The following is a 26,213-nucleotide window of genomic DNA, read 5'->3' as shown; positions in this document are numbered from 1 at the left end:
ATTTTTTTTCCTTCCTCACTAGGGTGTGCAATTGAGATGGTGGGAACAGACGCTGTCCCTGCTTCTTCAGTGTGTAAGCAGGAGTGCCCTGTTCCTTTTAGTGCTTTGGGCCCACTTTGTAAGTTGACTGATTAGAGAAAGGCTCACCCCATCTGTTAGCAATGAGAGACACCAGTACTGAGGAATACTGTTGTTCTGTATGTTAGTTCTCAGCAAGATTACTGGGTGCTGAAAGTTATTGTGGTGTCTCAGACAAGTCTTGTGCCTCCTGCTGTAACCTGATGGAGCACAGCCTTGTTAGGTCTCTGCCAGCAGCAGGACTGCCAGCCAGGCCTCTCTTATCAGCAGACAGAAGCGGGAAGAGAAGATTTGGAGAGAGAGGTTGCGGTGTCTCCTCCTTTCCCTAGTTTCCTTTTCTTAGTGAGCAGACTCATGTGTTTGGTGTCAGGTTGGGTCTCTGAATCCATGGCAAGGATGAGTTTTGTTTTAAGATAGGGAGGTCCTGCATTCCAAAATGGGGAAGGAAATGGAATATTAGCGCTCCCAGTGCTGCAAATTCACCATGAAGAAAAGTTCCCTAGGGCACATTTCAGTTCTGCACCGCAATAAATTGCTCACAAGGAGAGGACAGGGTGTCCTTTGCCCTTTTCTTTAGGCTTCCTGGATCTTCTCTCACTGCATCCAGCTCAGACAGCACCATGGTACTTGGGAGTGTCAAGGTCCTTGTTTAGACAGCTTCAGTAGGGTGTAAGATTCACCTAGAATCATCTCTCATTAATATTGACTTGTTCTTCCTACTTTGTGTGCAGTGCCAGCAGTGAGATGTGTGTGTCTGGTACAGGGCTGCTGAAGTCCAGATTTGTGCCCATTTTCTGTCTGCTCTCCATGTTAGCAGTTCACGTCCTTCTCATAAGACAGGCCAGCCTGATTATAGTGCTCTCCTGTGCTTTGGAGAGAAAATGGACACTTTTCCACTGCGAGTTTATACCAGTCATCTTGCTTTGCAGAAGCAAATGTGATGGTGACTTTTTCTTTCCTCCAGGCTTTCATTGTGCTACAGTGCTGCATGTGGGCTTTAGCTAGCATCAAAAAAGCAGATGAATATGATAGCAGCAGTCTTAAGCAGCATGCCTAACCTGTTCTTTAAACATCCCGAGAAGCTGTTTCTATTGCTTCCCTAGGGAGATGATTCCACTTCCCATCTGCTTCTTACAACTGACTCTCATCCTGATACTTAACCTAAACTACCATTTCTTTTGCTGCAGATCATTGCTTTTTCTAACACCATCTTCTGTGACTGAATTATTCCTGTACTTAGTTTACACTGTGACAACATTTATAGTCTGCAGTCATCTGTCCAGTGTTGATTCTGCTCTAGACTGTTTTTTTTTTTATCTTCCCATCTTTTTTGATTGCTAAGTTCGAATTTTGGCTACTCTCTTGTGAGGGATCTAGATTGTAGAGATGCAGACCCCTTAACCTGATCTCTGCCTCAGTTACCTATCAGTGAAATAAAAATAAGACCACTTATCAACCTTGTCGTGATGGAGAGAGTGCAGGATGCACGTATGACTGCGAGGTGCAGGCATATTGCTGCAATGAAGGGCACGTCAGTACCTAGCAGAGTATCATTGCTGACGGTGACCCTGCTGCATAGCATTGTGTATTATCTCCCCAATTTTACGTATCCTTTGTTCAATGGTGAAATGAGATAATTACAAAGTAGAAGGAATAATAACTTCATATCGTTACCATAACCACTGAGGTATTATATCCTGATACCTGCGTGATTATCTTAGACACAATAGTGAGGTGATTATTAATAATACTAAAGGACTTACTACTTAGCCTGCAATTTTTGCATCTTGTTTCCTTTATGAACGCTATCTATTTCATCAGCCCAAAGCCTGTGTGAAGTGGGTATGTGTTGTTGCCTCGCTTTTCAGTGAAGGGAAAATGAAATAGGAAAAAGCCCTAGGAGACCCAATTTGCAAACTCAGGTACCTAACCACCAAGGTAGCTTAATTTAAGTTACTTGTCTTTATGCACCAGAGATACGATGGATACGATGGACAACTTGCCAGGTGAGAGTCTAGTAGCTTAGATGTTTAAGGGTATACAGTTCATTTGTTCCTTTAAAGTCAACCTACAAAGGCCTCTTTTGGTCTTATTTTCCTTGTGGGCAGGGTTTATTACTCAAATCCAATATTTGGATGCTCAGGTTGGCACGTGGATGTACAAATTAGGAATCAAGGGGCAGCTGAAAACACAGGCATTACACAGCCAGCCTTCAGTCTTTGGATGTCTCATGGCAGAACTGTTAGCTTGAGTGATGCGGTGCAGTGAATCAGGAGTCCTCCTGTTCCACAGGCAGCCTTGTGAGGTAGCTGCAGTTATGTTTACAGGGCAGAGATCCGAGATGTGACAGCTCTCTTGTGCACTTGAGATGGAAATGCAGTTCTGACTCTACAAAGCCACATCTCAGCAAAACCAAGACCAATTCTTGCACATATTTTGTTTGAGCAGCAAAATACCACAGCAGCCCTAGGAAGGAAAAATTTGTTTTTTTTTCTTTCCCTTGAGAAAACTATTTTCGAGGGTAAAAAGCTTTTGCATATTGCCTGTGAGGAAAGGAAGTGCAGCATTTGGAACTGGCCTTTGTCTGTTGTTGGTGGAGTCCATGATGCCTTTCAGTTTCAGAAAGTTAAAGCTTGGAATCGAACGTGGGTTTGAGGCCATCTTTCATCGCTATCTTTGAGCTGCTTTACAGGGCTATGTAAAATGGAGAGCTGCCACTGACGTTTTTGGTAACGTATGAGTGCTTTATGGGGTAAGAGAGGTATTTTTGCTGTTTGGAAAGAAAGCCGAGAGAAGTGGTAGTTGGCTGGGGGTGGGCATGTAAACTGGTTAAAACCACGCCATAGCAGAGCTGGAGAAAACCACAGCTGATCTGTTCTGAGCACTCAGCAACCTGTAATTATGAATTGGCTTACAGCTAGATATTGATGGATATCACTCAAGAAGGAAAATAAGAATGTCGAGATATTTTTTTTTATAGTGAACTGGTACTGAACTCTGCGTGACTCTCCTCCTATTTATAACCATGTATGAAGTTCAAGGAAACCTGTCTTGGAGGTTTCCCATGAGAGGGAACTGTGTTTTTACCTGACTAAAGCTCTCTGGATATTTTCCCATTTTTTATTTGATCTAAGTGTGAACTTTCTCCACCCTCTGCCCCTCCTTCCTTTCTGGAGTAGTTAGCGAGGCCAATTACAAGGAGGATTACACAAGAGATGCCAGTTGCACACAAGTTTTGCATAACTGTACTGTGTTGATTTCAGACAGGGTGCCCCAAGTTCCCTCTTTGCTTTGCAACGGAGAGATGAGATCTCTATCTTCATTCCTGAAGCTGGAGAAATGCAGCTGAGGCCCTGCCTATTGAAACTTTGACAAAGAGCACCTGGCCGGGGCACTCCCCAGCCGCACAGTTATCTGTGTGCTGCACAGCATTGCCTTTTGGGAAAGCCTGCGCCTTAAACTTGCTCCTTTTGTTCATGTTAAGTATGCAAGAGTGTGTGAGCAGTTCGAGGGGCTGTGTTGCTCAGTAGGAGCTTTGGGGTCTGGCAACCAAGATGCTGCTGTCCTGAGATTACTTCTGTCTGGAGAGCCAGCTCATCAGAGTAGAGAATGGGAGAATGTGCTCCCCACGCGTCCTTCCATCCCTTCTGGGAGAACTCAGGCCAGCCTGAATGCTCTCATGTGCCCTGGAAAGGCTTAGGGCCAAGCCTGTGGTGAGGATCCTGATGAGGGAATTAAGGCAAGCTCAGTTCCTAGCGCTGATTTTGGGCCCAATTCATGTTGGCTCTTATCTTCAAAAGCACTGAGGTCTGCTTGATTTCAGTGAGAATTACGGGCTGTGTATGCCTATTGACAGTGTGGGCCTTAGCCTGCCTGTGTTGCAGTTCTTAGTGCTAGAAAATAGCTATTTTCTTGCTCCTACCTCTTCTCGGTTAGGAGTGGAAGCCTGGAAAAGCACAGTCTTTACCCCCCACAGCCTTGCAGGATCTGGTCTGTTCTGAAATGCATGGGACAGAGCGGCTCTCGCAAACAGGCAGAGCCCTTTAAGGGCTTGGAGCTATTCCTAGTAAATAAATCACACATAAAAGATGCAGTGGTGAGAAACTGATGATGAAATTTTTATATAGAAAAGCGACACGGGCCATAGACTCTCTCTCACTTGGATACCCTTCAGCTGCATGCGCTTTGCTGGTCTCCTTGGAGACAGTGGCTTGTCTAAGAGCAGCTAGCTTTGGCCAGGAAAGGCTGACACTTTTTGCTTTGTGGGCCGGAGCTGTGCTGCTGGGTTTCCAGCAGCCATAGAGGCATGATTCAATAACAGCAGTTCTGTATGAGGTTATTGAGTGAGCATCTTTCTCTTGCACCTCTCCGCGGACACCAGTCGAATCCCCGAAGCAAAAGATAGCTCTGAAAATCTTCGAGGAGAGTCCGGCAACCTCTGTCCCTTGGCAATCAGAAATGTTTGTGAAATTCTCCCTCCTCTTTCCTTCTTCCTAAGAGCTGAGTCAGCTGGGTTGGCATGTCTGGAACTCAGTGGCACTACGAGCAGGCAGGCTGCCAGCTGCATTACACACCGCATCCACAGAAACACGTCACTCCCCCCTCACGCTCTCTTTTTTCTTCCCTTTGCAATCTCCGCGCTCTCCCTTTTATTTTTCCTTGTTGATCCGTGTAGGTGAGTCAGAGAAACCTGCTCATCCACAACCTGTTCCTTCTTGCCAAATCCTGGAGCAGCACTCCCAGGTTGTATTAGGTGTCAGGAATAGGTTATGAAAACTAAAACTGATATAGGCAGTGTGCTGGCTGTACAGCACATACTGTAAATGAAAATTAAATGCACGGTAAATGTGCCACTTAAAATGTGTTCCTAATAGAGTGATGTCTTTTGTAGGAGGCACATTATTCTGTGATTCATATGTAATATCAATTTTCTTCCTATAAAACACCAGGATGGAGCAGGGAAATGATTTAAGGCATAAGTAAAAGCGCATTTAGGGAGAGACATCTCAACACCAGTGGATTTTAAAAGAACAGGAAAGCAGAAGATTTCCAGTAGGGAAAATAGGTTGTGCACAAAAGTGTTTTTGAATTGTGCTTTTGATAACAATTGTAGTATTAATCTGAAGAAACTGCATTTATGTTGGCAGAATTGATAAGATTCTAACTCCAGGAATTAAAAAAACAAATCATTAATCTGAATACTCCAGGTTATAAATGCTAACAAATGAGGACAGTGAAAGGTGATAAACTGGCCTTTCTATTCACCTAAAGATATTTTTGTCTAAGGGAGGGAGGGAAAAAACATGTAAGCTAATCTTTCCCGTTCCTCAACTGACTCCAGGAGCTGGAAGCTGAAGGATCATGGTACCATAGCTTGCTAAGGGAAGAACTGCACGTGCTTCTAGCACTGTAGGATCAGATCTGTCTCAATATCCATAGCTGCATTACTGTAGAGCAGCTTGAAAGGATGGATTGTTGGCATGCTTTGGAACCGAGCGGCTTCATTCCAACAAAAAATAGATCATCCAGCAGAAAATGTGCTTTGTTTGACTTTTACATGCTGCAGTAAAATGTCCACAGCAGCTGTATTGTGAAAAATGTATCCATTATATTCCTATCATTAGTCTTCTGCAAACGGTGAGTTTGGCCCAAGGGCTCATGAGGAGCCAACTTCAAGAGACTGCAAGCACGGATCTGGTTAAGAAGCACAAGATTTCTGCCTTAATCAGCATAAATTCCAGGCTGAATAGAGCTGGTTGATACATGGTCACAGACATATGATTGCACCGTTGGTGAAGAGGTGGGAAAGGACCATTTTGTGTCAAGTAACATAGAAACTCAGAGAGAGAGAGAGAGAGAGAGAGAGAGAGAGAGAGAGATCCATTTTTTTTCTGCCCAAGTTCAAGCCAAAGATGAAAAGACAAGGAAGCTTTACTGTCCCCAGCATGTTCTGCAAAAGGTGAACCAATATTTTTTTTTTTTCTTCTCCCAGGTATTGTGAAATAAGGAATGCTTTACACACTTCTGCTCTTGCTTCAGACTTCTCATCGAAATTGCCAGTTTGAATAGTGTGGTGAAGGCTTCACTGTGATTTTTTTTTTTCTATCATCAAGGAATGCAGTTAAATGTACTCAGAGTTTCCTAAACTCTCTGCTTTTACAGGAAACCTTTTAAACATATTTCTGAGTGTTTAGAGAGCCGTGTCTTGTTTTCCAGCTTTTCTCTCTTTCAGCCCAAGTAGATGCTTTTCTTTCCTGTTCTTTTACTTTCTTTTGGTTTAATTTCACACCCATATTTAATTTCCTTTCGTTTTGTCTGCCTTTCTTTCAGCCAGGATACACTTTCTGAAACTATCCAGAGCTTGTATTGCAAAACTAATCACACCAATAAAAGAAACACCCTAAAATCCCAAATCATTGCTCCCTTCCTCCCTTCCTCCCTTCTCATTATTTCAACTGACCAAACCTAAAAAACTCGTAGGGACTGCAAGTGCTCTGGCAATGTCATTATTTGTTTTCTGTTCTACAAGAAAATCTAGGGAAGATATTGAGACTAACAGGAATTGCTGGATTTTACTACCCGAAAGAGATTAATGTAACCTCAGTGTCAAACACAGATACTTGATATGTACAGGCTTGCACTAGAACAGAGGCTGTCCAGAAGCCTGCGTTCATTTCTCAAAGATCCAATTGTCCTCTAATAGACAGTTTTCATGTTAATTTTTGTTTTGCTGAGAATTGTTCTCAATTATTCTGAATTTTTTTTTCCCCTGCTAAATGCCATGGCTAACTTTGAACGTGGAGCGGTGAATACCAACAAGTGGCAACATGACTGCAGAACTTGGGCGGTGGAAGGCATGGTGGGACAGGAGGTATCTGTCCAGCTCCTGTGGTGTTGGATTCCTTTGCTTGAATGAAGCCGCAGTAAGTTCTGTGTGCTGAGAAGAGCAGCGAGCTGGAGGAGCCTTTTCAGCAGCAGGCGGCACAGCTAGGCTCAGTGCTGTCTGCTTATTTCCCCGTCTCGCCCTTATTTCAAGCTCTTCTGTAATCTAGTGGTAAAATCTATGTCAGGCATGTTGGCAGAGAACTACGTATGTGAGAGGAGTCAGTCCTCATTTGACATCTGTGCAAGAGATGACAAAACCCATGCTTGGACAGCAGGTATTTACGAGACTAACGCAGTGGCACAGACCACGCTTGTTCTTGGGCAATAGGGAAAGTATGAGTAAAAATTTTCATGTCCCAAAGGAGCCCATTAGTTTTGCTGCCTGACCTGTTTTTGGAAGCAAGGTTTGCTTTATTGCTGGCCTTGATCAAAATAAGTGAAAACTCCTAGCACTAGTGGTTGGGAAAAGCACAGGAACTGTCAACGTTATTTCTTCCTTCTTGCTATTATCTTTATGACAGCTTGCTGCTAATAGTCTGCTTCCAAAACTCTGTTTATGGCATTGACAAGAAAAGAAAAAATTTACTTAAGGGAAACTGGAGCTTGTTCATCAAATCTCCTGATATCAGACACAGAGCTGGAAAGGGGTCAGGTGCAGAAAGAAATAGGTTTTTCTCATGCAGCAGTGTATACGTAGAACTCATTGCCAAGGGATGAGAAGGAATGATCTAAAGTTAAGGGCTTGTTTGGTGTTTTTGTGCAGGAAAAATAAAACTACTTTGTGCTATAGTGGAGGTTAAATGTCAGATGTTCTCTCCCCTTTTATTTAGATGGTATAAAATAACTGGTTAACACTATGTTTGGCACTGCTTGCTTGAAGTAATTCAAAGGTTCCGTTGACTTTATAATGAAATGCTAAAGGACTCCTGCAAGATATGCAAAGGGGCTGCACTTGGAATAACTGAACTGTAAGCAACTGATGTAAATTGGCTTCGGGAAATTACTTCCATTTACCCTGCCTATGAATCTGGCCCAATGTCTGTGCTTGTTTTACCCAAAGGGGAAAAAAGCAGAGGGGAAAAAAAAAAAAGAAAAAAAAAAAGAAAAAACACAAATGAGAGCTTCTCAAGGGAGTGTTTGTCCAGCAGCATTCCTGCTCTGAGCCGAGGTATCCACACCCTGTGCTGGGCTGTGAGCTGCTCCTCTCCCCTCGGAGCCCGCCGCTGCCTGGCATGACTCCCACTGAAGTGTGGGTTCCCTCCTGCTCCTGCTTAGCTGTGCCATTTGAGCAGGCAGGGCAGAGGAACAACAGAGCCACCTAAATGTGTTCTTGTTGTTCCTCTTGGCTGTGCTTCTAGGGCAGGTTTAAACTGAAGAGGGTATTTTGGAAGGTTTGTTACATAAACTGATGAATGCTCCACGTATCAAGTCGACTTTAATATCATGTTAAAGGTCTGAAGTGGAGTGGAAAGTACAGAGCTAGTAAATGCAGTTAAGATTTAACCTCCATCCTGCTTCCACCCAGTTCCAGGTATAGAGATGGCACTGCAGGAGGAGATTCCTGTCCAGAGCAGACCACTGAACTACAGCAGTGAGCTCCTGTATATGTCGCAGGACCTCTTACCCTCTACAAGTGAGTTGCAGTAAGCCTAGTTGCCTTTAAGCGATTTTAAAGCTGGCAAAGTGATAAAAGCCCCCAGTTATTTGTAGTCTTCCTGGTTTTTGTTAGTTTATCTCACCACCACAGTGCTATTTAAACACGTGTTTCTTTTTAATAGTGTTTAACCATTTCGGAGTCCTTGTAAAATTTTTGAGACTCCCCTGCTAAGTGCCAGGGGTGCGTGAAAGGTATGGGACACGTTGATAAGGCACGAGGACACTGGGCTCGCAGCACAAGTGCAGAACATCTGTGCTGAGACTTTCAAATGGAGGGGAGATCTGAGAGCTCTGTTGCCATTAATACCAACTGAAGTGAGTGTCAGCTCCTTTCTGCTGGCTTTGAAGCTCTTATTTTGAAGGTAAGAGAGTTAAGTCAGGAGAAGTATGTGATGAGAGCTTCTGTCTGTTGCAGTACATGTTTTATGGGACATGAATTCAGATCAAGTAACCAGAGATTTTGTCCTTTTCAGAAATAAGTACAATGTCGGTGTCCTTTATCTGCATTTTACTTGATTTAGTATTTCATTTGTTAGCATAGTTTCACTTAGACAAATAGATTTATTTTTTTCCATTTTCATACATTGTTCCACACAGACACAGCATACAAACCTTCGAAGGAACCTGTTTGTTGTCTGTGCTCCAAAGAAAGAAATTGGCATGCAAACTTCTTGCTTTTCTGTTTTTAATTTATCTAATGGGTGCTGAGAGACTGTGACAGGATGGTTTGGTCTGGATGGTTAGGGATATTTCAATAATTGTATGATAGTGCCAGTGAAACAGGAGTTTGTTTGTTAAGCTTCTGGCACAAAAACTACTGCCTACTTATTTATAACCCTTGTGGCAGATTGGAACATTGTTTTATCTGTAAAACTGTGCAGATCAGTTAATAAATAAACACAATCTGATGAATCAGATTAAATAGCAGAGCCAATAAGTGCTAGAAGCTGTGAGATAAATCACAGTGAGCTACTAAAGAAATAAAAGGCTGCAGGCAGTACCTGAAGGTACAAATAAGGATCCTAGTGCTATGGCTGTTGTACTCTTGATTTACACTGCACTCTAGCCTGTGTGCTAGACTACACAAAGGTGTAGTCACTTGGAAGTTTGCATCGATGGGCATGTTTGCTTGTCCTCTCTGTGTGCACACGTGTATTTGTAGCATGGATGAAATCCTTGGAGCTTATCTATCATCTATTTAACACCACTTGCCACAGAAAGAAGGGCTGAGCGTCAGGAGCACAGCACTGCTCTGCTAGCTGCTTGTCATACAACACCAAAAACAACTGGCAGGTAGATGCAGGTGTTAGGCAGCTGTTTTGTGCTCTGGAGATATGTATTGGAAAGGCAGGCGTGCCTAGAAAACAAAGGGTGTGTAGGTGTAATGTTTTGCCGTTGTTTTACTGCGTGCTGATGCACTACAAGCATACAGTGGTGTTTTGCTACTAGCTGGCTAGGGCTGCTGTAATAGTACAGGGTAGCTGTTGACAGAAATAACTTTCCATTGACTGCTGCTGTGCAAAAAGGGCAAAAGGTATTTCATTTACTGGGAGGTTTACAGTATCTTGAATAGTTGTATATGTATTGATAGGCAATTGATTATCTGTACTAAGAGGCAGTGGGCTCTGAGGTCATAAAGTGAGTGAAGTGAACTATCTCTGTTGTTGTCCTGCTGTATTTTGAGGCCACTGAGGATTCTTAAGTGCCTGGAAACATCTGGAAGCACAGACCTATCTGGCTGGTCTCTCTTCTCCTGCATGACCTGGTGAACCTATCTGTTCCCACAACCTCATAAACTCTAGTATTTGGCCTAAAAGATGAAAAAAGAGACATCAGAACCCCATGAGGTCCACAGCGATCCCTGCATCTCTGTCAGAGATCAGTTGTTAAGAAGTAAACCAGCACCTTCCTCTTTCTAAAAATCAGAAAAAGCAAAACATATGGCTTGAACTCCTCCAGCTGTTGGAGATGGCAAAGAGCTGGAAGAAGGAACTCCTGTAATGTTACTATAATCAAGTTATTATGTTTTGTCCTTCCTCCTTTCCTCCCTATCAAGCAATCGGAAGAGGCTTCCTTTCAGTGAATCTGCAGCTTATTAGCAAGCAGGCCTTTTATTTTAGAGCTGTGTTAAAGTCCAGTGGTAGAGCAGAGTACTTATGTATTTATCTGCCACTCCAGTGCAGAGACATTGGCACGTACCCCAGGTATTGCTGCTCCTGTCAGAACTGACAAGCATTAAAAGATTACAGCTAAGTTACCATAATATGAATATAGAATGGGTTATTTCTGAAAATCAGGCTGCTTTAAGATGTCATAAGTTGAGCACTCAAAGATGGAGGTACTCAAGGCTGTGTGTCATTAGTTGGTGTGTTAATGTGCTCTGCAGACTTATGTTAGATGTTTACATCTTGTGACCTCTGAATGCAGGTTGGCTTGGACAATATTGGATTAGCTGTGGGACTTGTTATTTCTGAACTCGAGTGTATACTGATTATTTTGTCTCTATATGTAATCTCCTGGGCAAAAAAAAAAAAAAAAATTAAAAAATTAAAAAGAAAAATCAAAGAGCCCTCATGAATTTCAATGAACACATTTGCAGTCATTAAGCACAGCAGCGAGATGCAGCATCAGAGTGGGAGGCAGTTTCCTTTGTAAAGCTACGTGCTGCTCAGAGCCAGCATGGGATTAGGTCTCACTTTTTCTTTTAATTAATTTGTTCAAAAGTCTATTATTTATGTAAATATTTTGTGTGAGAGGCTTTGGGATAGGCATCTCTGGGACACGCGAGGTGTTCTATTACATTACAGCTGTGAACTGGATGGACCATGCTTCATCAACGCGTCTCTACTGCCTCAGTTCTTTTGGCAACATCTAAGCACTACCCCAGCCCTCTTTTTTTTGTCTTCCATGGCATTAAAAGAAATGGAAAAATCTAAAGGTCATTCTACATTTCTCTGAGGTGATCATTTCACAGCCCGGAAGGATACCGTGCCTTCAAGCGGCCTAATATGCCACCAACTTTTTTCTCTAATTTGATTTTCTTTTTCTCACTTGAGCTTCTACTCTATGCCATCCTAAATATCTCCTTCTGCTCTTTAATGTTCGCTCCCATATCTAATAAAATCAGTGTATTAAGTCCTTAATTTCTCAATAGAGATATGGACCATATTTTTCTATGTCTACCTACTTGTGTGAATTCCACCAAATTAGCCTCTGTGTCTCTCACAAAGTGCCTGAATTCATTTACATGCTGAGAAGAAGAGAATTATTACCTTAATCGTATGTATGAATAATTGAAGCATGGGAAATCAGTGTAACTTGCCTGCAGTCACAAAATTTGTAGTGTAACTAAGAATTGAACCCTAGGCTCCCTACTCCCAACCTAGAGTCTTAATCATATTTCCTACTTTGGTGTTAAAATTGATCTTGCCACATTGAGCCCCGTTCAAGGCTCCTTTGTGATAGGTACTTTATTATCTGCAGAGCAACTCCCATCTTGGGCAGTTTCCAGTCTGATAAAAAGCTCAGTGTAAAGGTTCTATAACATTTTAATACTCCTGGCATTGGGAGGACCCAAGTAATGCATTTTCCTGTATGAGCTGTGCTGTTAATGCCTGAGCTGGACAGATAGACAGGAAGAAATCGTTTTCCAAGCTGCTGCAGAGAAGAGTGTGATACCAAAAACAGGGAAATGTGGAAGTAGTCAATTCTGCCTGCTGAAGCCAGGGAATATTTGCCATTGGTGTTAATGGAGGCAGGGTTTTCGCTCGATGAAGAGCATCGCTGCTCTTAACCTGTTCCGTAGGCCTTTCTCATGCCGAGCGCTCATGGCAAAGTATTACCTGGGACGCCTTGTGATTTCCCTTTGACTTACTTTATATTTTGCTATGCACTCCCATCTCTTTTGAGAACAAAATGCTGAGTGAATGCCTTGCAGGCTCTTTCTCTTTCACTGACCTTCTTTTATGACTTAAAAGCAGTTTCCCTAGGCCCGAGTCTGCTTTCTGTCTTGAATATTGACCTGAGTGTTGCACCATCTCATTGTTGCTGCTTGCAGACTTCTCAGCTATCAAAGTTCACCCACAAAGACTCCAGTATTCCTTACTCCTGAGCACTCTGTCTCCTCCTCCTCTTTCCACACCTCCCTGCATGCAAACATTTTCATTTCACAAGCAAACTCGGTCGCTCTGTGAATTTCAGCAAGTGGTTTACCTGTTTCATGGTAAAAAATCTGCTTCAAATTGAAATGTCTTTTTTCTGTGTAACTGTCATAATATTTTCCATTTGAGGCTGAGACTCCACTGTGGGTTTTCTGTGCCACATTGTCATCTGTATGAATCTGAGCTTAAATGTGTGGAAACTCTGACATATAAGTAAGAAAAATAAGGTGTGTTTTTTGTATTCAAGTCATCTTTTTCATAGATATGGCCGCTGGGTTTTACCCAGTGCCCTGGTCTTTCCCAGTTCAATGACAAATTGAAGATTTCTCAAGATTTTGGGCTTGTTTGCATTCACTGTATTGTGTCACTTTTATGAGAATGAGTGGTGGTAATTTTCTATCTAAAGGTGATACAGGATTAATTACCCCAAACCAGGGGCTTCCAAACCACCTTTCCTAAGTGCCACTGCCATTGGTACAGTGACATGGAGTGCTGAACGCCATGTCTGTGTGACAGGGTCCTTGGTCAGGAGCTTGGAGAAATTAGCTTCAAGCTGAGCCAAGCGTTGGATGGCTCCATAAAGAATTCACTGAAAGAGCAGCCTTTGGTGTGGGCTTGAGAAGGTTTTTGGTGGTTATAGTGCAATTGAATTCGGCAAAGACCAGGACCTGTGCCCAGGAGCACAGCTGTATGTTTTGGGAGCAGCTTTTGACTTCTACTGACTATAGGCTGACAAAGGCTGACATGTTTCTTGGCAGCTACGTGGTTTAACCTGGTGGTTTGTTGTGTGGAACAAAATACGCTATTGAGAAGATCACTGGAACTGAATTCTCTAAGACACCTTTACATCTTTATATTGGGTAGCACAAAAAATGGAAAAATGTACACTTGCTGGCAATGTTCATATCCACAAACATATATTTTTTTATCATGACTTATTTTGATAAGAGCAAAAAGGGAAATAAGTGACTATTTTAATGTCTTGGCATTTGTCACAACAGTGAGGTTCCTAAAATCCAGACTGTAGCTGCTTCCCCTGCTAGCTGCATTCATCACCAGCTAGATTGTGAGCATTGCTGGTGACATGAACTACTGGAACCTGTTCCCACTGGGGAACTGACATGATCGAGGGCACAATCCAAGTTACAGTTGCTTTGTGTAATTTTATAGAATAAATCAGTTTTTCCCTGTGTCACATCTAGGCTATGATGTAATTGCATCTGTTGAGAAGGAAGAGTTGGGGGACCAACTTAGCAAACGAGCCCGAGGGAGTTACGTTCAAGTCTGTGGAATTGGAATTCTTTGCTCTTCCCTGTTGAGTTTGAGCAGCTTCCAGTTGCGTATTAGGCAACATGGCTAACATTTGTCATCTGTTGTTTATTCTCCTGTCTTCTCCCTGGAGGAAGGAGTTCATGTGCTGGAGTATTTCTTTCCTTGGGGAGTTACGTTCCTCAAATCCCATACTGCATGTAGAAATCTTGCCTTTGTCATTAGCTTTTATCATTTTTTATGAACCTTGAAATTTGATGGGATTTGGGTAGCCATATGTCCCAGATAACATTGGGAAAACTCTCAGCCTCGTTGTCTAGGAATAGTTTGTGAAATAGTTGCAATGCAAGTAGCAGCGATTTGAAGAGGGGTAATATCAGCTTTTTTTTTATTGTTGAATTGATTTTTTTTTTCTCCTACAAGCTGGTAAGATAATATGCTTATCTGTGCTAGATGATAATATATTTAATTAATAGCATCTACCTCTTGAGTAGCTGAAAGTAATCACACATTTCCTTTTCATCTTATGGTTCACCTAAGATTTTGAAAGCCTAATGTAGCCAAACAGGGTGGCCTAATTCAGCCCTGCTTTGGATCTTTTAGCTTAATCCCTTCAGCTGCTTTAGATTTCTTGATTTGACACCAAGCTAACACAAAAAATTTCCTGTCCAACTTCTTGTTGGCTGTGTGTATCCTCACACTGTGCCCCCTACATCTTCCTCCCCAGCACTGAAACAGCCCCAGGTCTGTCATACAATGGTAGGAAGGTTGCCTAGGAGTGACAGTGTTTATCTGTCAGTAGTCCAGCTTGGATTTCATTAAGTAAATGACAGTGAAAAACTTTCAAGACTGGGACAAACCCAATAGAAACATGCATGTTATCCAACAGAGGATACTCTATGTCTTTGGATGGAAACTAAAATTTTTACCACAGATTTTGAAAACTATGCAAAGTTTGACTTTCCCCATCCTTCAGTCAGCTCTGAAAATCTCAGCCTGTGGTGTTCTACTGGACTTGTAGCATTGACTTAATAGCTCTTTAGTTATTAGAGAATAAACGATTGTGTTCTTCAAGTTGGAATTATATTAAAAACCTTTATTAGTATGGCTTGGCAAACGGTGCTTCTGGCTAGCTTTCTGGCATTGGCTTAGACTGTTCTTGTGGTTTCTTAATGACATGCTATGAAAGGGATGTACTTTATGGGAATCTGGTGCCAGGTTTTGCGTGTGTTAAGAGTCATTTGCCATTTATTCATATTGCCCCTGAGTGAAAAGCATGCACACAGAAAAATGCAGTTATATCTTGTATGCATCTGGCTTGATTTTTGTTGTACTCAGCTTTTTTTTTTTTCTTGGTTTTTTTTTTTTTTTTTTTAATATTATCTGGTCTCTGTGAATTACGGGGGACAGCTTAGCTCTGATATGGAACAGTGGCCGTTACCAACGTTACTTTGTTGTCTGTGTTTTGTTTTTTTCCAAACCTTCCCTTGGTAATTTTGGCAAAGCTGCTTCACTGAGAGAACTCCTCTGTGCCATGAGATGGGTTTCCCCGGCTCAAAGCAGAATTAGGCCACTGGGGCAACACAATTTTGTGAAAGCAGCTGCTCGTGCCATGGGCAAAACATCTCAGAAGTTTCTTTCCCACGAGACTCGGTGACACAGAAGCAGTGCCGGGATGTGATTCAGCTGTTTGGGTTGTTTTCCCCTCTTGTTTATTTGCTTTACGATCAGCAAGTCCACCTCTTGTTGCTTCTGCAGATACCATGCAATAGTGTGAACAGCTGATGGAGCCAAGTACCCAGTAGGTGGGAGGTGTGTGCGTGGGGGAAACGGGGCTGGGAAGAAGGCATGGGACTTGAGTAACCTTTCTTAGTTGTCTTTCCATCTCAAGAGCGGTTTGCTGTGAAGATATGATGCTGGTAGCACAGGTGGGCTGCTGTGGATTTGACCTGACCCTCTCATTCTCTCCACAGTGGGGAAGCCTCACAAGTGCAACTACTGTGGCCGGAGCTACAAGCAGCGCAGTTCGCTGGAAGAGCACAAGGAACGTTGCCACAACTACATGCAGAATGTTGGCATGGAGGCCGCCGGGCAGGTCCTGAGTCACCACGGTGGGTGGACACCATGCCTTGAGGTCTCTTGCACTTGGAGCGCATCTTATGAGGGTTTTCCATCTGTTTCTCTTCCTTCCTTTGTGCTTTGCATTGCTTCCATCTAATCTATTGCTTGCACTCCTCCTCAAGCAGGAGAAGAAAAGATGAATTAAAATCCCCACTCTGGTTTAACAGTGTTTTTTTTGCTGATTTTTTGAATTTGGTATTTCATTTTTTAGATATGTAAGCATGCAGACATGAAAGTAAAATGGTAAAGGCACCTGTACGGAGTTGCCATAAAAACTAAGGAATTTATGAATCCCCTTCCTTTCCTTGGTGAAAGTGACTGGTACTTCTAAGAAGTAAGGGTGGTAGACATACTCAGAACTCATTATTTCTACTCCTTATAGTAATATATTATATCAAAAAAATAAAAAGGAAAAGAGGATGTAAAAACCTCCAGAGCAACATGAAGTCAACAGTGATGATGAAAGTAATTGTATTAAAAAAAATGTTCATGCATTTGCATGTGTTAGTGTTACTGTGCTAACGCTACATGTGTTAATATACAGAAATACTGAAGATTGCCAAAAAGATGGTTGAAAGCAAGAAATGTCAAAGCCTGAATCTGTGTTCAAACATTTCTGTAGCTATTGGTATGGGAAACAAGCATAACATCTGACTGCAAGGTTGTAGGTATATTTGTAGTGCCAGATGAAAAGGATTGTCTGAAAATTATTTTCATTCAAAATCAGTGCTTCAGACACTCAACATCTTGTAACTTCTAAAAATTAACTTTAGATATTTGGCACTTAAAGTACTTATAATTTCTTATTGCGGAGGAAATATAAAAATATATATATACTTTTTCCATTACAAGTAGAAAATACCATAAACATGAGAATATCAAGAAGATAGACAATAGGTAAATGAAAAGGGGAAAGAACAATTTTTTTTTTTTCCATTTTGCTTTTCGTTGTTGAGAATAGTCATGTGGCGTCATGTGGAAATCAATTATGTAGAAGTTCTGAAAGGTCACTTCTAAAAACCTAAAAAAAAAAAAAGACAAAATGAGATCTGTTCAACATTTCTACTATGGACTATTTTTTGGTGGAAAGAAAACCAAAAATTTTAAATATGTACTGTGAAAATTTCACATCTATAAAAGCATATAACCCCAAATGTTTCTACAGCGCTATTAAGTAATGACTGTCTTTTTAGATGACTAAAATCAACCTTTAAAATCTAATGGATGACTTCAGAGACCTTGAAGTTAGTGATTATCTGCGTTAGGCCTGTCTTTATGCGTGTAAAAGTCAGTAGAAAGAATCATCCTAGGGCTTTGCTGCTTGCAGGTACCCGTTCTGCACTTGATGGAGCGCTTTGCTGATAGTAGTAGTGTAACCACATGCTCCATTCTCAACAAAATACATGCTCTTCCCTCTACAAGGATGGGCCTAACTGATTAACCAAGTAGCTGATGATATCGGCCAGCATCTTCTTAGGGAAATAAGAATTGGCCAATAGAGGTATGACAGTAGGAGTCTTTCAGAGATCACTTTATGGAGTTTCTTCTCAAATTCTGCTCAACTTAGAGATTTATTTTTCACTGATTTTATTTTAAATGGGTTTACTATTATTAGTGTGCTTCTGAGGAAATCTAAAGTCTTTTCTAAGCAGCTTGATGCTATGACAACAGGGGTAAATCTTTAACCTCGTCCACCCAGAGAAGTTGGAGTAGCTGATCTTGCATTGATTTTTCTAACAACCAAAGTTAAACCAGTGCAAACCCAATATGATCATCTATTTTATTTACAACCTGACTTTGCTTGGGTTTAAAATAGAAATGTTCAGACAACCACTTCATTTTTATTTTAATTTTTATTTTTTTCAGCAAAATTAGCTTAGAACAACACTTTGAATTCAACTGGTCCCTATTTTTCCCCTTGGCAAACGTGACTAAGTCTCTCCTGGCAAATGTCTAAGGGGCTTCACATCCTGGTGGTTAGAGGAGGTACAGTGATGGCAGTTGGCAGTGACAGGTAGTTCTAGATCCAGATGGGTACTAGTGATAAATCTCCCCTCACATCCCAATGCTCCCACCTGGGAAGCTCAGTGTGTGGTGTACAGTTCTGCTATAAGTCCTTTCTCCAAGGAGCACAGAGGCACCAGAAAAGCATGCACAAATGATTACTCTTCTCTTTGCTTAAAGTTAAGGCTCAGGTTAACTCTGAAGAATGCCTTGATTTTCTTCACTCTTGTCTTACACACTTTGAAAGGATATTGTTGGGGTTGAGTGAATATATGCTTTGGAGATATCAATTATTGCTTAATTTTGCATCATGTTAGTGCTTAGATTACCTGTCCCTCTTTCCAAATACTTTGTGAGGGCTTTGGTTTTGCTGAGTGTTTTGACGCCTGCCCAGCTAAGATCAATATCTTCTCCAGCCATGTGCTGCAGTTGCTAAAATGGATGCCTTGTGTTACTTGGATCTGTACGCCTCTGGAAACATGGCAGAGGAACTTCTGTCCAAACCTTTAACAGCATAATGTGAAGAAAAGGTGGATGTGGGGATGTTCTCATTCCTGCTGGCATCCTGCTTTTAGGGTATAGGTGGCTGTGCTGTGTCTCAAACTATTTTGGCCAGTGTTTCAGATCACTCTAAATTATTGTTGCAGAGGTTAATTCCAGTGAACTTGGGCAGCCCTTTGAGAATTGGGAGCTTTTCAAACATTGCACTCTGATCAAATTATAGGCATGCTGCAAATATTTGCTTTGATTTGAATTATCTTTGCCTTGCAGACGGCTGGGTCACCTGACCAAAAGGCACAAGGGGAAGTGAGGGGCAGAGAGAGGCTGGGTTCAGCATGTGGGTAGGAATGCTCAAGTTCCTGGTGCTGGGCCTCCCTCCATCCTCTCACTAAACTGCCCTTCCTTGTGGCTGGGGCCTGTTCCCAGCTCAGCACAGTGGCTCAGTTACATGCTGTCTGCTGCAGGAGAGCTCTTCTGATGTTGCCAGCCATTCTCAGCTGAGCAGTTCTGGTCCTTGAGGTAAAAATTAGTGTGTGGTCTTCTAGCTAGCAGTGTGTTGGGGGTGATGAAAATGACAGCCTCTGAAGGCAGTGTGTCTGATGTTTGCATTATCGAATAGAGAGAAACACCGAATGCCAGCTGTGGTTTATGCTCATATATATATATATATATATATATATATATGTATATATGAATATATATGAATATATTTATTCATCTCCACAAAGCAAAAAGTCCAGGGAAATTCTTAAAATAAAGTGGAGAAGAATTCTCTTCTTAGGAGAAGGAAAAAGGAGCTTGGCCTTAGGCTGTGAGAGGCTCAAAGGCCAACTGCACACAAAATACACAATGACCCTGTGTCCTTTCCTCTTGCTTAGTTGCTTAAAATGTAGTTAAAATGCTTGTCCTGTGGGGTACTTCACACCAGGGTCTGTGGGAATATATCCTGTCATTTATTAGTGCACACACATACACTTTCTAAAATAGCAATATTGTGAACTTAAGAAAGGAAATTGAGGGTAATGGGATAATACTAATTTATACCAACTGAGACTTAGCTTGGTGTCTGTTGTCTGCATACAAAAGTATTTATCAGCAAAACACATGCTGGGCAATTTTTTGGCTTTTTTTTTTTTTCCCCCCAATTCTTTCTTCACTGGAAGAGCATGAATCTTTTTTTTTTTTTTTTTTTTTTTTTTTTTTTAACATAATGTGTGATTTCTTATAAATGAGGAAGAGAAAATTGAAAATTATCCCCACGACCCTAACACTAATGTCTTCAGGGAAATAAAGACTTGGTTCTGGAGACCATCCAGGTTTGCATATTGAGAGTTTGAGCTTGAAAACACCATTTGATGTTAACTGCAGTTGAGGACATCAGCTATGTCAGAGAGAGTGAACATCCAGGAATGTACCCTGATTACAGAGTGAAAGCTTCCCTTAATAGAAGCATTCTCAGTCTTGGGCTTTTAATGAGCTGGATACATTGTTTTTAGATTAAAAGTCTTCCTGAGGTGACACCATAATTTCATAGGTTAAAATAAGTAGTTGTATCAAAGCTAGTTATGACATGTCAGCTGTTCTTCTAGCTCCTACTACCCAAGGTAATGTAATGAAGCACACCTAGGCTACTTCCATTTCTCCTCCTTCCCAGGAAGTCTATGTAGCGATGCACATTCTGGTAACTTACTCTCACCTCAACTCAAATACTGGTGGGATTGAGTGGTTGTGGAGATGAGTTCTGAGGCAGGAGACAATTTACAGCATACAATATAGAAAAGAAAATGTTTTTACTGGTGATGGTTTTAGTCTTAAAAGTCCGAGCAGAATTTTTGCCTGCTTCAGAAAAGAACAGATGTCTTTTTTAGCACTATTTGTTTTTTTTTGTGGAAGAAAGGTTTCAAATTCCATCTAGGAAATTTTGCACACATATGCCCAACAGTAGAATTATTTCATTATTAATCTGTATAGGAAATACAAATGTCACTAAATTTTGGGTTAAATCAGATAGCTATGAAAGTAATTAGGCTTTCAATTGATTTTGTGGGCAGGTAAAGTCCTACAAAGACAGCAGGTCATTGTATGAGATATATAGAGCCCCCTGCACCTGCCTAGGTTCCCACTTCAAGTCTTGTGCATCTGGCATGCCAAGGACTGGAAATTCTTGAAGTGGCACTCATGTCCAAACCTGTCCCATCACAGTGAGGACATTTACAGCCACTGAGTAGGAAACCAGGATTCTCACACAGTTATTTGTTAAGCTAAAAGGACAGTCAGACACCAGTTCCTAGTGAAAATCAGCAGATGTAATCATTCCTTTCTTATAAAATCTCAATAACTACTTGAGTAGAACTAGTGCAGATAGCTCTAAACAAAGAGTGTTTGCATAACCTTAAGAATTTAGCCATATCAGTGATAATATTTCGGACCTCCCAGACTGCACTGGGTATTACTTTGGTCACTTGAACACCATCCCAGTTTGTTGCAATGTTCGATCTGTTTCATATTTATGCTTTTTCTTCCTCTTTCACTGATGCCAGCATGACTGCCTTGTAAATGAGAAACTATTGTGTTTCTCAGGGGGAGCATCCTGTACAAATAAAAAAGCAGCAGAGTAAATCATTTTATAGCATATGGGAGATTCTAAAACTCGAAGTACTCAGCTTGCCCTAGCAGCAGAGGCACAAATGGAATCAAATGAATAAATTGCTATGTTTTCTTATTATGAATGTCTGAATTGACAAGTTCACCTGAGCAGATACTCTGTTTTGTGATTGCCTGGTATTTGCTCTTCCTTACCAGAAAGAAAGCAAAGATGAGGCTTTTAACACCTCATTTTTCATGTATTATGTGCTAGCAAACAGCTACATGTTTAAGAACAGATGACTGATTATTCTGTATTAGGATCCTGAAGGCAGTCAAGTTATACGGGAGGGAGGAAAGCAGGCTGGTGATGCTCATTTCACAATACAAAGAAAAGGTAACTGAACAAGAAATGACACCAGAGGCTGCAGTAGAAGTAGTGGGAGAGAACTAGCAGAAGATATGGAGGTTGGCCTTTCTCTACTACCCCTGCAATAGCAGCTGTGACTCCACTGGAAGATTTACCTAATGAAGAGAATGTGATGGGACACTCGCAGCTTCCAAATCACAAGAACTCTTTGGCAGATCATCCCACTTCCTATTTCTCTGCTATTCATTCTCAAATAACTTTTTTTTGTAATACCTTAACCATCTCACTGGCACATAGGCAGTGCTTGATCCTCCTCAGAGTTCTCCTGGTACTTCTAAAGAAGAATGAGGAGCAATATGCTGCTGGGCAGTGGGAAGAGCTACACATGGAATCACACTTGACATGTATCATGGATGACTCAGGCTTTCTGAGCTTAATTCTCAGCGTGGAACCACTGACCCTTCTGGTGTCTGTAAGAGGTTGCAAATAGTGGGAGGAGAGATGCAAAAGACTTGCATTTACCAATTGTTAGGTCTGATGGGAAAAAAGCTTTAGTTCAAAAACTTGTTAGTTTCTTTCACTGGTTCTAAAGGGAATTTCCATATAATGTTAATCCTGCAATTTCAGTGCAATGTGTGGTGAAATTAGTCTCATAGATAGAAATAAAAGAAACCTTAACAAATATGGTCTTCATTTTGGAAGCCTCTGTCTTAGGGAATGCAAAACCATTGTATGTTTTCTAGTCATTGAGATCAGTGTAATAAGAAAATAAGAATGATAAACAAGATAAGGTGATGAAGTGAATCCACAAAGATAGCCATAAAGTTACACTGGTAACATGGGATCATGCTGGAGGGAGGAAAACAGAAAATGTGATCTACAGAGGGAATTTTCTGAAGTGCCATGTACCAGTAGGTCTCTTTTCTCCTCAGTGGGACATCCTGTATTCAGAACAAAACAAGTCCTTTAATATACATAATGTGTAGCTTCTGCAAAATAAGATGTTCCCAAAGACAGGCGATGGAAAAGTGTGGCTCTGCCTGCTCAAAGGGGAGTGTTCTCTGAATGCCCACTGTGTTCTTGCATCTTGCTTTATTTTGTGTTGCTCTTGTTGCACAGTCAGCAGAGCTCAAATGTTTTGTGTCATCTGTCAAGTGTAGACCAGACTTGTCTGATACAATTTTTTGGTTTTATGTAGTACCTCCTATGGAAGATTGTAAGGAACAAGAGCCTGTGATGGACAACAATATTCCTATGGTGCCTTTTGAGAGACCTGCTGTTATAGAGAAGCTGACAAGCAACTTGGGAAAGCGTAAAAGCTCCACCCCACAGAAGTTTGTGGGTAAGCTTGAGATACGCCTTTTATTATTTTTAGAGTGTAGCTGTAGGTTGCTAGTGACTTGTGAAAGATAGCAAAAAAAAAAAAAAAACCAAGGGGAAAAGTAGCACTCTCAGAACATGATTGTGGTGGGGAGGGACAACAGTTGAGATGGGTTAAAGCACAGCAAGAAATTCTGAAAACAATAGAATTAGTTTTGCCAGTCCAGACCATTCAAAAGTGAGGTCCCCATAATAACAAAAAATTACTTACAAAATCCTGAGCTTTTTACTGTGCCTTAAGTCTGTTTTGTTTTGTTAGTTAACTTTTCCGTGACCCTTTGTCTTTTTGACAAAGACTTGTCATTTTTTCCTCTCCTCACTCAGCAAGTAAAAAAGTAAGACTCATGTAATTATCTGCCTCCATATGTGTGTGTGAAGAAAAAAAAAAAGAATTATCTCATGACTTGTAACTTGTCGTAATTCTTGAGAGTTAGCAAACAACTGGTCTGATAATACTAGCATAAGGAAGCAAAATCACATTGCTTCTGTTAGAAGAAGTGCTTGCTCCAAGTGCAGTGTTCTGCACCTGATAAATTTCTTAGTGTGTGAATATAAAACAGTATTAGATCACTTTTGATTACCAAATTTAGAGTCCTAGACCCAGAATTCCTACTTTGCTTTGTATCCTGACATCTTAAAGTTCTTCAGCTCGTAAAAGAAGATGATTTAGCGGAGGGTTGTTAGGGTTAGGGTAGTATGGTTAGGTTGTGGTTGGACTTGATTTTTAATGTCTTTTCCAGCTTGAGTGATTCGATGATTCTATGGCATGGAAAATGTTACTGGTGTTGAGTTGTAGCTTAAATCTACTTTTCACAGTCACTGAGGCAGTGTTGAACTTGTTAGGAGGTGAGGTAAGACAGAGTTATTTGGGCTAAGTATTTGCTGCTAGATGCTGAACTAAGGCAATATGTGTTTTCCACACTCACTCCCTAGAAGGACAATATATAGATTTTAAGGGTGTTGTATACTCATTCTGAGTATACAACTGAGGACACCTGCGGAGAGAGGATTGAAGGACTGTAGGCAATTAAGACAGCCATTAGGAAAAGTCATTGCCCCTTGGCTAAATGGAGATTCAGAGGGGTTTGTTAAATCACTGCTCTGGATGGTTTTAAGCTAACCTACATGATTTTGAATTGTAGAGGGCTAGCAGCATGCAGCATCTCACCTGGGGCCACTGACACACTGACCTGACTGCTCACAGTCAGCTGGCCATCCTAAAATACAAGTGCTAGATTTCTTCCATGCACCGACTAAAAATTTTCATGCCCTTTCTTTTCCATCACCTTCTTTACAGGGTTTGGTAAGAAGTAATCCAACCCATGCAAGGAATGCTAGGGGGCAACTGTTTCTTTTCTATATTGTTATTAGTCTTCCTGAGATAAAAGCTTAATTCTTAATCTGTTTTCTTTGAGTGATCTGAAATGAATTACTATAAGCTGTTACTGGAGGGTTTGTATTGTGTTTTAATTTACTGCTGTGGTGCAAGTTAGGGCTGAAAAGGCTGACAACAGGAGCAGGATTCTCTACTGTCAAACCAAATCCAGCTGTAAGAGATTGTAGACATGGCAGATTTCCATAGTGTTGTCTTAGTAAGTGCTGTACTTCCCTGCACATTGTGATCAGCAGTGAAATAGTTGTCTGTGCTGACATATAAATTGATGTGCTAGACTTCAGACCTCTTACAGCCCAGAAAGGAAGAAGGGCAGTTCACACCTCACCTTTTTTTTCTATTTTCCCCTTTAGTTGTGCACAAACTCAGATGTAGTTATATTTGCAATACCTCTTAAAGGTTATCTTTGCAAGGGTACAGAATTCATCTGCGAGGGTGTGGGGGCCCTCTTCCTTCCCCTTGCTTTGGAGTACTCATGCTGCTGCCATAAGCAGTATAGTTTTGCATGTTACAAGTGTACCTCACAACTGAGTGGTATAAATAAAATCAGTTCCTGGAGGTTGCAAATGACAGCCTCTCTTTCAGACCAGAAAAGAAGAGTCCATTCACATGCTTATGGTCATACGTTGTTACTGTCTTCAAAGGCAAACTTAGCAATTGGAAATCCTTGCATGAGATACGCTGTAGCTTTATGTTATTCTCTTCAGTAGGGTGTACTTTTTCATTGTAAGATGAAGTTGTTTCTTTTATAACCCTAACGGATCATCTTGGTATTCCATTTTTCTGAGGTAGGAATTCAGAGTTCTATGTGACGTGCAGCTTTTTATCCAGATTCAGCCGTAGAGGAAGGTGTGTCCTCTTTCATATTTACCGTATCTTATTTTTCTGCCGTTTCTGATCTTTCCTGGCATCAGTGTCTGAGCTGAAAACCAGCAGAGCCTGTGCTTTGCTACCTTTCTTTTTCACAGTGACCTCACTTTTCTTCCCATTTTCTCCCCAGTGAAATATTGTTCAACTCTATCAGGAAGAACTTGTAATGGTTCTCTTGATTGCAGGAAATTTTCCTATGCATACATCGGGCACCCTTCCAAAACTACTTAATGGTGTTTATGAGAAGGTCATGTAAGCATAAGCTCAAATCTTTGCATGCTACATCTATCGATGCTTTACTGCTCTTTCTGATCAGCAATCTCCAAGGGTCAGAAAGAAACTTATCCAGTGGTAAATACTGTAACTGATTTTTCCAGGGTTTCTTGTGGCTTTCTCCAGAGTGTCAGAGATTGCATTTGCTGTAGATACTTGACAAAATGCAGGTATCACAGGACAGATGTGACTCTGATCCTTGATCTAGCTTCAGAAACCTGTTCTGAATGTCACAAGATGATCCACAGTGGAGAGTGTTTATTTTTCCACTTGAGTAATGTAGGACAAGAATATACAGAATGTAAGCATAGTTTGGAATGAAAATGTAAAATGATTAAAATGATTAGTCTTAAGTTTGGCTGAAGAGGAATTAAAATTGATAACTCTGTTAGATTGATTTGCTTTTATTTCTTCTGAGCTCTGTATCTTATGTCCTCTTCTCCCCACGTTATTTATTTTACTTTTATGTGTGTCATGCCATTTTTTAAGGCTCTGACATCTTTGAAACATAATTAAAGGAATGAATAATTCAGGTCACTGGCAATTTACTATTTACTCTGCTGTCTGGTGGAATCACTAAATGTGGAAGAAAAAAAGGAATCAAAATGATGTCTGCGTCATTCATCCAAGTCATCCATAAAGGACAAGTGTTATTTCCTGATCTCTCTAG

The 26,213-nt window shown here is 41.1% G+C and overlaps 1 protein-coding gene across 21 annotated transcripts in view; it reads left to right on the top strand.

Annotated features, from left to right (window-relative positions):
• Nucleotides 1-26,213, top strand: part of IKZF2 (IKAROS family zinc finger 2) — a 112,193-nt gene that overhangs the window by 74,680 nt on the left and 11,300 nt on the right. For 16 of the 21 annotated variants that reach the window (XM_085228708.1, XM_085228711.1, XM_085228699.1 and 13 more), the window contains 3 exons: nt 8,489-8,596; nt 16,022-16,159; nt 22,826-22,969. In XM_085228708.1, coding sequence (XP_085084834.1) covers nt 8,489-8,596; nt 16,022-16,159; nt 22,826-22,969 — 390 coding nt within the window. The remainder of the gene's footprint in view (nt 1-8,488; nt 8,597-16,021; nt 16,160-22,825; nt 22,970-26,213) is intronic. The other 5 variants (XM_085228705.1, XM_085228704.1, XM_085228712.1 and 2 more) reach the window with 3 other exon arrangements.

This window comes from Meleagris gallopavo, chromosome 7 (assembly GCF_905368555.1).
Source record: "Meleagris gallopavo chromosome 7, MGAL_WU_HG_1.1, whole genome shotgun sequence".
NCBI lineage: Eukaryota > Metazoa > Chordata > Aves > Galliformes > Phasianidae > Meleagris > Meleagris gallopavo.
This window is presented reverse-complemented; position numbering and strand designations above follow the sequence as displayed.